Below are 14936 nucleotides of genomic sequence, written 5' to 3' on the forward strand. Positions count from 1 at the left end.
CAACATTCCTGCAATTATTTCGTCATCCCTGCTTCTCGCCTTACCATAGCACCACGTGCCATAGTACGGTGGTTACACCAGTGATGTCACAGCCTAAGTAACGGAATGGAGAGCAGAGTTTCCTGAATTTTAGTCACAAGCCCCAAAAAAATCTCTTGAAAGATTTGTTGGTTTTTTCAGATCACCATAATAGAACACGATTGTTTCCTTGAAATCTCTTGAAAGATTCACTCATAAATTTGAGTGAATCAGAATACCTCTGTAATACTGAAATCTCCTGAATGCTAAGCAAGTCATGGAACTTGAATGCACACACCGCTCTATAAATCAGTCAGTGTTTTTAAACATTCACCAAATCTGTCACAAATGTAATTTTGGAGTTTTCTTAAGGATCTGACTGTGAGATGCACCTCACTGAAAATGTATTTTTCACCAGGATGATTTAAGACACCAGTGCTGTGTATCTGCAAGGTGGCAAGCTGGGACGTGGTTTAAAACCTGCAGCAGACTGTTACAGTAGTACAGAGCCAAATTTCATGGTTGCTTTTCCGCTGCAAGTCCTAACATAGACGGACACAGGCCTCCGTCCAACTGGGTTGCTACAGGGAGTGGCCCAGGTGAGGAACAGGTTTTATTTATTTATTTGTTTTGGGGGGGAGGGGTGGGGTTGGGATGTTACATAGTCAGACAGAACCACAAGAGCGAAATACATGTATGGACCATGGCTGTCGAAAGATGGGGATATTACCCCAGACCCCACCAGATTGCTACTCCCTCTGCAGGATGGAGAGACTCAGCCAGCAACCATGCAGTGCCCACTAGTGGTCTGCCATCAGCATAGCAATTAATCCACCAGTATTTTGCTAATTACCATGTCTGCACTAGCACAGTGATAACCAACCCATTTACTGGAGATCTACCATCCTGCAGGTTCAACAGTCAGAGATCTTGTTGAGCTGCTATTTAGTGTGAGACTCAGGTGTACCAAATTAGGGTTGAAACAAAGACCTTCAGGCTGGTAGATCTCCAATAACTGGGGTGGTTACCTCTACACTAGTGGATAGTTAGGTGACGCAGCCAAGATGATGATCACCAGTTAAAAGAATTCAAAATACAAAGCCCTCCAGAATTATTGGCACAAAAAGGCTTGATAACATCACATATCCACATCATACATACTTCAGAGTGGGGACAAGGTTCTTTTCTGCATTACCATACCTCTATCTACAGTCTTCTTTTTTGTCACATTTGACAATAGGATTGAGTTTCAATGATGTTTAGCAAAACTCCAGGTGCTTATATGTGTAGTTTGATGACAGTAGAAGCTTTCTTCTGGCAAGTTTCCAAATAGCTTGTTGGCATGAAGGCGGAGCGTAATTGTAGTTCTGGAGATTTGGTGTCTTCAAAATGCAACCAACTTCAGAGATTTTCCAGCTGTGATCCTCAGAGGATTGTTTGGCTCTCAAACCATCCTTCTCACTGTGTGCAAGGGACAAATACACGTGTGTCATCTTTCAGGCAGGCTCATCACAACTCCATTTATTTTAAGTTTCTTAATTATTGCCCAACTAGTGGAGATGGATATTTTCAGCTATTTAGCTTCTTTTTTTTTTTTTTTTTTTTTTAAGGCCTGATTTACGTTCAGCCTTTTGTCACATTTGTTTTTTTCTCTGACCTTCCCCATTTGGTGAATGACTAAGGCAGTTTGACCTCAGACAAAATTTAAAGAAAAAAGGTCAGATATACATGGAGAAGAATTTATAGGGGTGCCAACAAGTGTGACACTTGTTATTGAGAAAAATATTTATCTCTTGAAAGAACATTTTTACTTTGAACATTTCTATTTAAATTAATGATTAGATTTCTTCTCTCGTATTATGAATGCAAGGTGAAGCTGATAAACTACAATATTTTTTTCAAAGCCTTTCTTGCTCATTTTTTTCAACGATGCCAGAGGGCATGCAATTAGCAGACCACTATGGTGCCCATCTGCAAAATACTGCCAGACTAACAGGCAGCACAGACAGTAAGCGGTGCGATAGATCTTTTGCTTTCTGAGGAGAGGATGATTGCTGGCTGGCGAGGAACTGGGTAGGATCCACAACATGCCACAGCAGCCCCTGACAGATCACGGGTGAGCCATCTTAAATCTGAGGTTCCAAGCCCCTACTATTCCACTCACTACTGTGTGCCTACACAAACAACATGATAGGGGGACCTGTGGATGTCTGAAATCGGTGTGCTCTCCAGGATTGGAATCCTACTGTGGGTTAGGTTAGGGTCGACTGTTACTGGACATGAGGTCTGCAAGTGACAGAGAAACATGGTGCTCTGAGCAAAATCTTTACAATTCAGAACACATGGAAGGCCATGGATTAAGGCTGTGAGGATCTGTGTTTAAATATATTCCTTACTGATGGGAAAGGGGAGAGAGATTGAACGGCTGTGCATATGACAAGATTCACTTCATAATGTTTTTTTCCCCAAAATTATAGATATACAAATAAACGGATTCATTTCATAGTATTTAATCATGATTATAAACATAAATATCAGTTTTTATATTGTGCGGTGCGTCTTTCGTCGAGGTAAGTGTAGCCTAGCTCTTTCTCGCTCTCTGCTCTGCATTAGAGTGTTTTTCTTTTTTCTTCTTTCTTGTCATTTTTTGCAGTTTAGCCTATGTGCCACAGGGTGGCAGCCTTCCTTAAATCTGTAGCAGAAAGAAACGAAAAGGAAACTGTTCGGATGAAAGCTTATTGTGTGCTAGATGGATTTGTATGTGAAACAAACCCACGCAATGTAAGTGGACATTCTAGATCTCGCAGCTATGACACAGAGATATAAAATAAACAGTACACAGAGAGCTGGGAGTATTGGCAGAATGTGACACAGTATGAGCTGAGACTAAGAACTCCGGGGTATATAGGCTATCCATATTATCCATCCATATTTGGGAGACCAATAAATACGGTATTTTATTTAAATCTCACAAACACAAATATGTATTGCATTGTAACTCCCCCAGCCCACTCGTATTTCGAATCGTGTTTGTGTGTTTGCTATTGTTTGTTGTTGCATGTGTGTGCGCGTGTCGGCGTTTGAGACGTCTAGAGCAGTGAGAGTCTAATAAAATACTTCCGTATTCCCAGGTCTGGAGTAACATGTTTCGATGTTATCAGAGTCGCCTGGCAGCGTTGTTTTGCACGCGAATAGTCCCCATTGGACATTGTACGACAAGTCCCTGTAAATCGGTAATACAGGAAATAAACATTTCTTGTTCTTCTTGTGCGAATGATCGGCTTATATATTTGCTAATTATTCGAGACCAGGAGGCGATTTGTAGCGAACTCCTTTAATGACCCCGTTTTCGGTTTTCGTTTTTCGTTCCTGACGTAACATACCTTGTGGCTGTGAACATAACCACGCACTAATCATTCTTCGACGATCCGTGGATTTCCCGTTGCTTTATTAGAATACGCAGTCGTCAAAGGTAAACAAATTATTTTGTTTTGTTTAGAGAATATTTGCTTGCTAAAGTTATGAACCTTTAGTCACTGTCAACTTCGGCTTTACTAATGTTAGCGAGCTAGGCCGCTATCTATGTTATTTAGTGGCAGTTTTTGTTATGCAGGGAAATATAGATTTGGTGTCCTGTCTTTCTTAAATTATTGCTATAGTTTGATAAGTAATTAGTTGCTTGTTCAGGAAACAGTTGGGGAACTTTAAATGAGCACACCAGACTTAACGTTAAATGGCCGTTTCTCTCAATTTACGAGCAGGGTCATAAACCTGACCCTCGCCGTTTAAAATATTGCAATTTCAAACTAATATGATGGTCGCATACAGGTGTTAGATCGTTTATTAACACTTACACACTTTTGAAATGGACACAGGTCAGAATCATGAACGATCTGATCGTATTCCTGTGTGCTATTGTTGTTAGCATTCTTGATTGACGGAGTGTTAATTACACGTACAGACAGCTTTATACTTTCACATCCACATCTATGTCCAGTCTGAATCAGTAGGAATACAGCCTGCTTGGTGTGCTATTTAAAACATGATTTTTCGGAACTATTAGACTTATTTCTTTACTAAAGGCACATAAACAACGTTTCATCGTATTGAAAATAACAACCTAACTTAAAACTTCACTTATATTTTTAGTGGTAGAAAGTTTGTTCACCCAGAACATAATATTCCTATGCCCCTAAGGGTTCCATCTGCCATATATTGAAGATGCACAATAGGTCATTTTTTGTTTGTTTGCTCTGGCTGGTACAACCCACCACATTTACAAAGATGTAAATCTTGTTTGTTTGTATTTTCTGTGGGTGATGTAGGGTTGGTTTAATGTTTGATTCAAACAAGCATTTCCCAATAGGCTGCCCACTAGTATTCATTATTTTATCATATGGGACAGACAAGGGTGCATTATCTAAGACCATTTGGTTGACACTGACTGACAGAAACAACACTAGAGTAGCATATTGCATTATACACTGTAAAATGTTCAGTGTTCAATCAGCTCTTACACAGCTTGAGTCCACTATGGCCAAAGTGGACTCGTATAAACTCTGTTAGAGCTGAATTAATACTGCACATTTTAGTGTGAACAGTCCTTTGCTACCTTCTGCATTCCTTCTGTAGTTTTTGGCTGGGCCTCAACAGCAGGGCCAGCCGTACAAACGCGAATGTCTGTGACTGAGTGTTGAAGTTACACCATTGGTCGGCCAGATCACGTGTGTTAGGTCCAGCCATATACTAGGTTTTAACCTGGTCTTGTTTCATTTCTGCATACATCCACATAAAGCTGTATGTGCTCCATTTCTATTATAACATGACTCTATCTTCTATCTTCTTTACCTTTCAGGGTGAAGGCTATGGATGCGAAGGGGACTGGAAAGGGATATTGTGCTCTTAAATTATGAACTACGTTTTAATAGCTATTTTTTTCCTTCAGTGTTGTTGTCAAGGTAATTATTATTATTATTTTACCTTTGTATGATTGTATTAGCTCTCCATTGCATACTTGTATTTGGTATAACATGTTTTATGCACATATGTGTAATATTTCTGTCATATTTGTAAACCAAAAGTAACATTTAACTTTTGAATTTACAGTAAAGATACCGCTGTTGTTGGTTGGGCTTAACAGACAAGCACACTTAGTTTGCCTGTTTTCCTCTCAATCTGGAGGTGTTATGTACATTAAAATGTGCCTGTGTTCGCAGACACAGAGGAATGCATGTACTGTATGTGAGCACACGTGTTATGCTTGTGTGTGAGCGTGCGCATGTTTTGGCATTCGTGGTGATTCTGATGGACCGTGTGTTGCATCTTATGTCAGTTCTGGCAGCTCTTCCTGCTCCTGTCAACATAACCGTGGAATCTGTCAACTTCGAGCACAGCCTGCGATGGGACCCTGGGCCTGGAACGCCCCCAGGAACCACCTACAGGGTCCGGTACAGGTAGAGTCTTGTGTCTTTTTATGTGGGTCACGTACTGGTTGAGCAATGCACCTTTGCCTAGTATTAGGGGATACACAGGACTGCAAATGGCTCACCACTGAATGCAAAACCCTCCGCAGTGATTGACAACACATGGCAGTTCCACACGTAGCTGAAAAAGGGGTAGCCCTGAAGTAAAAATGAATTTGCCTGGCAAAAAATGAAATAAAAACACTTGGCTTCAAGGCACGCGTGAAAGGGAAAATAACTGTCACTTCTGGAAGCAGTGCACAATTAGACAGGTTTGACGCTATTGCTTCTATTAATCAGGTGAATGGGCTGTTTCCCCTATGTGTCTCCTACATTGTAGGTCTCTCTGTCCATCATTGCAGAGGGAGTAGTCAAAATCATTTAAAATGTCCTCATACATTAATTCTGCCCATTTGTTCATGTATTATCCTCCCAGTCCTGAATCCTGTGAGGACGTGGGATCTGAACTGTTTCTTCCGATATATAGTAGGCGTTGCTTTTAGCTAGCTAGCTAGCATTAACAAAAGGAAAATCTTATCAGACCTGATTTTTATACACAAAATACACTTACTGGTTCCAGTAAATTCGTGTTAATTGTTGTGCATATGGTAGATTGCCCATTACTCACATAAGCTACACCATGGCTGCCTGGGTCCACCCTGTAATGAGCCAGACCGAGTGAATTTTAGGCGCAACCACAGGTATTAATAAGCCTCGCATTTACATTGCGGAAAGGAACAGGTTTTTTCCATCAGTGTTCTCAAGCTGTTATTGTCTGGGTGCAGTTGCTCCCGCTTGTTTCATATTCCGGTCTTTTGCATGCGAGACGGTGGATGAACTTTCCCATGCGAATGGCTCCAGCCTGGTGGAGTCATTAGCCTTGCGGAGGTGGCAGGAAGTTCCATTTTGGAGAGTGGTCTGAGATTAATGGCACTCTCATAGTGAAACTGCCGCTCACGTCCGTGGCTCCCCCACCCAGCAGTGGGGAGCACGCTTTACCTCAAATGTCACAAAACTTTCACAAGGGAAAGTTTAACTGGTTTGGTTTGTTGTTCGCTGAAATGATTTGTTGTTGCCAATGTATGTTTTGCGTCACTCAGAAAGGCTTGAAAATAATTCCTGGGCACTCTTCTTACAACAAAAAGTTTAAAATTATTTTACTGATAGGGCATATCCACTGAAAAGATTTTAAAAATGTTTAATTTTATGGGCCTTCATCGGGGTAAAATTCAGCACGTCAGGGGGAGAGATGCTGTGAGAGGCACTTTATCATTCATAATGAACACTTTGTGCTGTTTGTTTTCTGTTGTGATGTTTCAGCCGTGACAGTAAGCAGATGCAGACACTACATGTCCCAGACTCCTCTGCGGCTGTGGTGAAACAGACCCTGCAGAACTGCACTCAGGACGTCTTAGAATTGTGCACCATCGAAGTGCGGGCCGTTCACCGTAACAGAAAGTCCGAATGGAGAAAAAAGGAATTCACCCCCTTTACAGACAGTAAGCCTTACCACAGCCTGTCTTTTACTCTTCGCTTGATGTTGATCGGACAGAATGTATTCCGAGCTTATGTTTCACTGTTGATTGGATAGAACACATTTCCTAGTTTTTGACTTGGTGTTGATTGGTCAGAACGTACTGGGTTTCCTCATTTTTGTCTTGGCATGGATTGACCGGAGCTGTCGTACAGAAAAGTAAATAAGTTGTTTGACCTTATTTTGTTTGACTGGTGTTTGGCAGGGACGGGGTTTGGATGTGGTGTTATGCATTGTAGCCTAAGTTACAAGGTGAGGCAATATGTAGCAGATACGTCCTCCCTCCCCTTACTCTTGCTATTGTTCAATAATCTGTTTTACCACTTTGTTGTACATTTATCTGGACTAGCTTCTCGTAATGAATATTTCCCTGGTTTGTATCTGTAATACACTGCGCGCGAACGTGAGCGTGCGTGCATATACGCGCGCGAACGTGAGCGTGCGGGTCTGTTTGCGGACGGGGGCAGGCGAGTGCGAGCGCGCGGACGAGCGAGTGACAACGTGCGCGAGAGTGAACTGACGTTAGACGGGCGCGTTTGCCTTTCCTCGCCTCCCTGACAGCTCTCTTAGGTCCTCCAGAAGTGACCGTGTCGGTCTGTGGTGATTGCCTCAACTTAACCGTCACACTCCCCAGAGGAAAAGCAGAGCTGTCCATCTCCCAGATCTACCATGTCTTCACCTACCGCATTTTCTGGAAACACGCTACAGAGAACAAGGTCAAATTCGAGGCTTCGTTTTTTTTTTGTTTGCCTTAGAACTGGCCTGATTTCATTTTTACATTCACCACTTTAATAGACAGTTTAATTCATTGTTTTCTCTTATTATTCCCGTTATTGTTTGGAATTTCTAAGAGACAGAGGTTAACTCATGTGAATCGATCGTAGTATGCTCATGTTTTTATATTATATGAAGAGAAATCGCCTTTGGTTGTTTCGCACATGTCAGTGATTGACATAACACTGGAGCTCCACACATAACTGTAACTTGTAAAGCCTTTAAAGCACCACAGTTGTACTAAATATGTAATTTAATGCCTATTTACTAATATGAAACAAGTATTAGTAAATAAGCATTAAATTGAATTTGAATATCTCCCTTTTGGCAAGTTCAACTAACAAATTCACCATACTAAGTTTGAAAATAAAAATTGTACTGCTTGCCTTTCCTTGTAAGTCACTGGTAGAAAGATTTTGAGCACCGGCCCCCATCTCTGACCGGATTGTATTTTGAAAGCATACAGTAACTCCCTCCCCCCCCCCATGCCCTCCCCATTCTCAGGTGTGGAACACGAGCACAACGAAGAACAGCCTGGTGCTGCAGAATCTGGAGCCAGCGGCGCAGTACTGCGTGCAGGTGCAGCTGCAGGTCAACACCAATAAGCACACGCTGCCCTCAGGCTGGGTCTGTGCTTTCACTAGCTCCAGGAGCCAGATCCCAGGTGGGTGTGTCTGCTAGCCCAAACTAAAATTATACTGGCCCAGATATGGCAAAGTTGAGCCCAGGTGGATGTGTCTGCTAGCACACACTAAAATTATACTGGCCGAGATACAGAAAAGTTGAGCCCAGGTGGGTGTGTCTGCTAGCCCAAACTAAAATTGTACTGGCCCAGATACAGAAAAGTTGAGCCCAGGTGGGTGTGTCTGCTAGCTCAAACAAAAATTATACTGGCCGAGATATGGCAAAGTTGAGCCCAGGTGGGTGTGTCTGCTAGCACACACTAAAATTATACTGGCCCAGAAATGGCAATGTTTACCTGTGACGAGGTGTAGCGTATTCCTTTGTTTGTTTGTTGATCCTGCACACACTTCTCCACACACCTTGTTGTGTACGTGCATCGCCATTTCCTCGGCAAGTAGGATTACAGGATTACAGACTGGCATAGCTACGCTTAAAATTTCAGCTCAGAGAGGACCGTGTCTAGGATGCCTTTGACTACGTATTGTTGTCAACAAGTAAATTGAAATCACCAAGAGCACCTTGTCATGGTCAGTTAAAATGATACACGAAAATACAGCAAAAACAGCTCTGCTTGGGATAGAGTTCCAAGGAGCACATTGCGTTTATTATGAGGAGTAAGGCAGGGTATCTAAAGCGTAAAAAGTCTTCTGTTGATTGCATGTACAATGCAGCCTTTCTTAGCCCATTTTTTGCAATGCGGCAAAGGGGAGGCGTTATAGCCGGGTGACATCATTAACCCAGCAGGTGAGTGAGAGAGGGAAAACACACAGCCATTATACTTGGTGTGTAGTCTTCTTTGTGGCGTGTGTCCTGTGTCCTCTATCCGTCCGTCCGTCTGTCTGTCTGTCTGTGGTGTGCAATGAGCAAATGAGTGTGAGACGGTGTGTGTGCGTACGTGCATGTGCTTTGAGTTGTGTGAAGATGCTATACTGAACAGTGCGTTGATGTGTTCCTGTGTCTGGGCAGTCCTCATCATCCTGGCCTGTGTCTCTGGCCTCCTGATCCTGGGAGGGCTGGTCCTGGTGGGCCTCATCCATACTGGGGTCCTGTGTACGCTGAAGACCCAGCTGCCCAGAGTGGTAAGAGTCTGTCTTACCTATGCGTTAGCCATTTGTGTGAAACACACTGAAGCTGAATGTGCTTCCTCCATACCCTCAGATGAACTGTGGCTCTCAGTAGCAATGAGAAAGTGGCTTCACAAAAATAATAATGGGCAGAGCTGTCAATCACTCACTGCTTTTAACCGTAACCATAGTATATTGTACAATGAGGGCTAAGTGTTTTCTGATTGGCTGATCAATTTAGCAGCCACACACAGTGGCTCCATATTGTGTGGAGTTTGCAGGCTCATCCCACATTACCAGTGCTCTGATTGTATGGCAATCAGATGCGTAGGTCATGTCCAGAAGGTGCCTTCTCCTTATTTATCTCTCTGTTTATTACTAATTATTATTCAATTCGCTGCATACTGCACTGCTGAACTGCTGCAGTTTCCTCCCCAATCTGGAAGAGCCAATCATATTTTTATCAAATCTCAGTGTTACAACCTCCACTGTTGATGTGGGAGAGCGCAGACAAGCACCTACGTAAAAATGTCCAAAAAAACATCAAAAATATTTTAAATAAAAAAGCAGATGAAATATCTAAAAACATAAAAATATATAAGGCTTATGGTGGCCTCTCTCTCTCTCCCTGCAGATGTATCTGGCGGAGGCGCATTCTTACTACTACTTTTATGTAGAGGAGACCACGCCCGACACTGTCATCTGTGATTCTGGGTGCAGAAAGAAGGGGGGTGGGGCGGTGGCTCAGGAACCGAGACGCTGTTCAAATGAAGAGGAAGAGGAGGACGATGAAGAAGAGGAGGACAACGCGGGCGACAGCGTCTATGTGAACCGTATGGCAGGGCACCTCGAGGGGACAAGCTCTGGCACGGCGTCCCACGATACAACAGGCTCCTTCTCCACCGCTGCCACCGCCCTCTCCACCGCAGAGAGTTCTGGGAATTCTGGGGTTGCGGGTGAAGAGCCGGAGTGGGCGGAGCCACCTGGAGGAGATGGGATTTTGGGTTTGAGCGAAGGAGGTGGAGAGCGACAGAAAAATCTGGGCGAAACAATGGATGGGGACACAGACCCGGGCGAGGACGTGAACCTGCTGTCTGTGGTGCTATGGGCGGTGGACGGCCAGGGTGTGGCAGAGGATCAGACTGGGGGGTTGTGGGGCTGGCAGCCACCACTTCTGTCCACAGGAAGTGGAGACCGGCCGGCAATGCTGGGCGCAGACAGACGGGCTGACAGCCCAGAACTCATACATGCAGCCCCCCTACTGACCCTCCCAGACTGTGAACAAACTGTTACACACTCACACTACTTGCAGACACACGCAAACTGGAAGGAGGAGGTAGAAGAGGAGGAGGAAGAGGAAGAGGAGGAGGAGTGTTCAGACTACATGAGACGTTAGCTGTCACTTGTGCCCAGTTACCTGATTGTGTGTGTGTACTGTGTGTGGGTGTGCATATGTATGAGGGGTGATGTGTACCACAAGGTGATTCACAAGAATGATTTACCCAGTTAAAGGAAAAGGAATGACTTCATGCTGTGACTTGTGCAGACAAAGTGCCAGCTGCATATGAAATGTGAGTGTGTGTGCGCATGTGCGTGTGTGTGTGTGTGTGTGTTTGTGAGTGTAAGTTCGTATGTGTGTGCATGTGCGTGCGTGTGTGTGTAAATGTGTGTGTGTGTGTGAGTGTGTGTTCATATGTGTGTGTGGGTGTGTGTGTGAAGCTGATGTGTACCAAGAGAGCATGATTCACCCAGTTAAAGGACTAATAACTGTATATTGTGCCATGCTCCCATTCCTTCACCCTGAGATCTATGCAGACAAAGTGCCAGCTGCATATAAAATGTGTGTGAAAGGCTCTCAGAGTCACTTCTCCCTCCCCCCACACTAGAGGAAGTGGAAACGCTAGCGTTTCAAAAAAAAGACACCAGTGGCATTGAGCTGACCAGGCTGTTCAAGATCGTGAGAACAGAGCTATCTCTCTGTAAAGGAAGTATCAGTGTACTTATGCCTGTCATAATGGGAAACATTTCATATTTGTTCACATTTCATCTTGTGGCATTTTGTTATTGATCAGAACCATTGGTGCTTTTTCCCCTTCAGCAGGCCTTAGAGGAATTATTCTAATTGCCAAGGGCAATTAACCATGAAAATAATATTATAGGAATTAATTAATTACAAAGGCAAAAATCAATTCATAGCTATACAAATAAACACAAAGATTACCAAAGACAGTTATATTTTCATGACTTTTATATCTTTCTTGTATTATTTTGTGTAAATGAGCTCATGAGTACTTGATTGCTTTAGTGTTTAGCTTTAATTTTTGACATGCATTTGTCAGGCTGACTGCAACCACATTGTCCCATAAAGGCTTCTGACTCAAATTTCTGGGATCAAGTGCTTGTATTGTAACAAGTATAAGAAAATGTGTAACAAAATGTGGCATCATCATCTAATGCTTGTATTTTTGTGGATAAATATGTCATTATTGTTTTTATTTTGAGAAGGGCACAGATTGAGATTGGTTTACTTTCTCATGACAGGACCTGAATAAGTATGTTTGAATAAAAAGTAAGGTTTTGGGGAAAAAAATTTCAGTCTTTTCAGATCTTTCTTGCATGCATTTCTAAAGTGGATATTCATGGAAACATTTTCGTTTACAAGATACTTTGAGATACATTTCACTTTTCTCATGTTTTTTGACTCGTTTAGCCTTCAGTACTAGGGAAGGAGGCAAGGAAAAGAAGCAAGGAAAGATAAAATAAACTATTGCAAATTTGCAATACATTCCCGGTTTTCGTCGCTTGGTTGGAACGCATCCCAGGATTATGGCTATAGTCAAAAGAGTTCAAGAACAGTAACCATTTTATTTTGCGTATGTTATTTTCAGGATTGTGTTAAAAATTAGGCGCTACATAAGGGGTTAATGGATTAAGCATTCATGTTGTAATTTTTGTTACTTCCACCCGGGGAGTTCCAATGTTATGCACTCACCGCACAGACATGCGCGGTACAGGCTTACTTCCGGGCGCTGGTTTCACTGTTTAGGTTGTCTGGCGGTATGGTTTCCTGTCACCAGAACCGTAAGATTGATACAGTTTTGTGTTTCCTGTCTTGTTAAATATGCATGTTTATGATTAGGTCCACGGGGTGTGGGACCAGCTGGCGTGTTCCAATGTCTGCATTCAGAGAGTTCCCGACCTTAGCAGGTAATGAATGTCCGTTGCTAAAGACCGATTCCCAGTAAATGATTAACGTTAGTCCTATTTTATTGGTGTAAACGAACTGGGTTGGTGCGTTGTGGATCGATAAAAAACGATTTTATTAGTCTAAATGGTGAGTCAACGGAAACGTAGCTACTGTCTGTGTACGGTAGATATGGCATAGAGCGTATATATAGAGTTCAGTGGTATAGGCAGATTCTTACAACGTCGCACGTGTGAGCTTTGGGTCATAATGAAACCAGAGTCAGTTAGGGACAAAAATGGCCGTGTAAAGAAACTAGATTTCTTTAAAGAAGAGTGGGTGGTATTGTGGTGCAGCGTTGACTAGCAATATTTCTGTGTATAATTGTATCTGAACAAAAACACGTTTTCAACGTACATAAATGCCAAGTTACGCACACATCCAAAGTACTGTCTATAAGTCATTAAGACTTTGCAAAATTTAGGCCTGCCACTAAAAATACTGATATCAAAATTAGGCCAAGTTACCAGAAACAATATTGGCTATCGTAGGTAACACAAATTAAACATGCCGTATTCCAAAGCAATGCTGCTACCCAATATTTCCTCAATTCTTTCAAGTCACTTGGCCCTGTGTTTTGTAATCTTACCATTTTACAATGTCATGCAAACTTTGTGTCAGATCAAAGTGTCAAATATTTCGAATTCCCTCATGGAACACATTGAAATGTATGTACAAAACTGCTGGTGAGTAACTACAGGAAGCATATTTCTCCAGAAAACATATGTTTATACTTGCTTCTGAACTGAATTTGAGTACATGTACAAGTTATTGTATATTTGCTACGTACAATAAATACTGCACGTAAAATACATATTGTACACACATACATAGAGAACTTCTTTATCCCTATGGGGACATTTCCCTCGCAGCATGTTACATTCACATTTACGAACACAGACTTATACCAAGAAACATACTATCATTCACGCAACAGAAAGGCTGGGCAGCGAAATACATACATACCAATACAAATTGGACATATACACGCCTATTCAATCAATCTTGACTGTGAGAAAGCCATCCACACATATGTTTGGCCTGTCCATGTAGTGCATGCTTATACACACAGGGCCAAGTGACTTGAAAGAATTGAGGAAATATTGGGTAGCATTGCTTTGGAATACATCTTATTTAAGTTCGGTGAGGCAAGATGGCCTATATTGTTTGTAGTACCGTAACTTGGCGTCATTTTGATATCAATACTTTTAATGGCAGGCCTGGACTGGTCTTGTATGTGTGAGTAACTTGGCATTTTTGTATGTTGAAAACGTGTTTTTTATGAGATATATAACAGTCGCTATATAGGCTAACATTAGCCGTTAAAGTGGAGGGTTAAGTAACGTGTGAAAGCTATTGCACTGGTGTGCTTTTCTCATGTTCAGTACTAGTAGTTATAATTATGAGTGAGTCATGATTTTGAATGTAATGTTTTAATGGGGAGTTGCAGAACGTGCATACGTAGTAGTCTAATTGTTTGTATGTGGCTAGATAGAGAACAGGCGAGGAAACATGAATGTAGAAATGTGGCGTTTGCTGATAAGAAGGTTTTGTACGGTAGCCAAGTGAAGAAATATAGTTAGTAGAAATGGCACAGTGGTGAACTGGTGTAACTTTTTAATAAAAGGAATACATTTGCCGTCATGAAATGCATATGGGCGGCCGTGGGTGAGTTTTGGTAAAGAAAATATAAAAGTGTAAGAAAACGTTAGTGTAAAAGAGGAAATGATCTGCCTGAGGGCGAGGCGGGATTCAATCCTTCAACCGGAGGTTTACCAGTCTGTGACTTTGTTAGTGCAGCACCATGACATAGCTATGCAATGCGTGAAATATCATTAGCAAACCTGTCCATGGTTTTAAAGAAGAACACAGGCCAGGAAGCACAGAAGAGCTCCCGTTGAATCCATATGGCTTTGCAATATTGTAGCCGGTTAATAACTGAACATGCAAGACGGTACGTCATAATGCAGTGTATACGTTTGATGAACAGCGGGTAGATATGGTGCAAAAGCAATAATTGAGAAGTAGTAGACAATTATTAGTGATTAAAATGATTAATTATTAAAAGCAGGTTAAAGAAACATGTCCTTAGCTGGGCTTGAACCTATTTTTTACAGTCTCTGGCTTGAACCTAAGACCCCATGTTCCCAAGACTG

At 42.3% G+C, this 14936-nt stretch overlaps 1 protein-coding gene across 2 annotated transcripts; it reads left to right on the forward strand.

The window, feature by feature from the left end:
- Positions 1-2747: 2747 nt before the first annotated feature.
- Positions 2748-12126, forward strand: LOC118223621 (interferon lambda receptor 1-like). 2 transcript variants are annotated; one of them, XM_035410375.1, is made up of 8 exons: positions 2748-2799; positions 4874-4976; positions 5351-5471; positions 6801-6979; positions 7576-7730; positions 8293-8452; positions 9439-9551; positions 10171-12126. In XM_035410375.1, exons 2-8 carry the CDS (start codon positions 4928-4930, stop codon positions 10930-10932), a joined length of 1539 nt encoding a protein of 512 aa, XP_035266266.1. In that variant the 5' UTR covers positions 2748-2799; positions 4874-4927; the 3' UTR covers positions 10933-12126. The 2 variants fall into 2 exon arrangements, with proteins under 2 accessions (XP_035266266.1, XP_035266265.1); XM_035410374.1 differs by lacking the exon at positions 2748-2799 and adding an exon at positions 3138-3490.
- The last annotated feature ends 2810 nt before the right edge of the window (positions 12127-14936 follow it).

The sequence above is a fragment of the Anguilla anguilla genome, chromosome 3 (genome assembly GCF_013347855.1).
Source record: "Anguilla anguilla isolate fAngAng1 chromosome 3, fAngAng1.pri, whole genome shotgun sequence".
In the NCBI taxonomy this organism is placed as follows: Eukaryota; Metazoa; Chordata; class Actinopteri; order Anguilliformes; family Anguillidae; genus Anguilla; species Anguilla anguilla.

Bases quoted from the DNA above. Each gene is read 5' to 3' on its own strand.
- LOC118223621 (XM_035410375.1), top strand. From the start codon at position 4,928: ATGAACTACGTTTTAATAGCTATTTTTTTCCTTCAGTGTTGTTGTCAA. The intron at 5,472-6,800 runs GTAGAGTCTTGT...GTGATGTTTCAG, and splicing joins ACCTACAGGGTCCGGTACAG to CCGTGACAGTAAGCAGATGC. The intron at 9,552-10,170 runs GTAAGAGTCTGT...CTCTCCCTGCAG, and splicing joins AGACCCAGCTGCCCAGAGTG to ATGTATCTGGCGGAGGCGCA.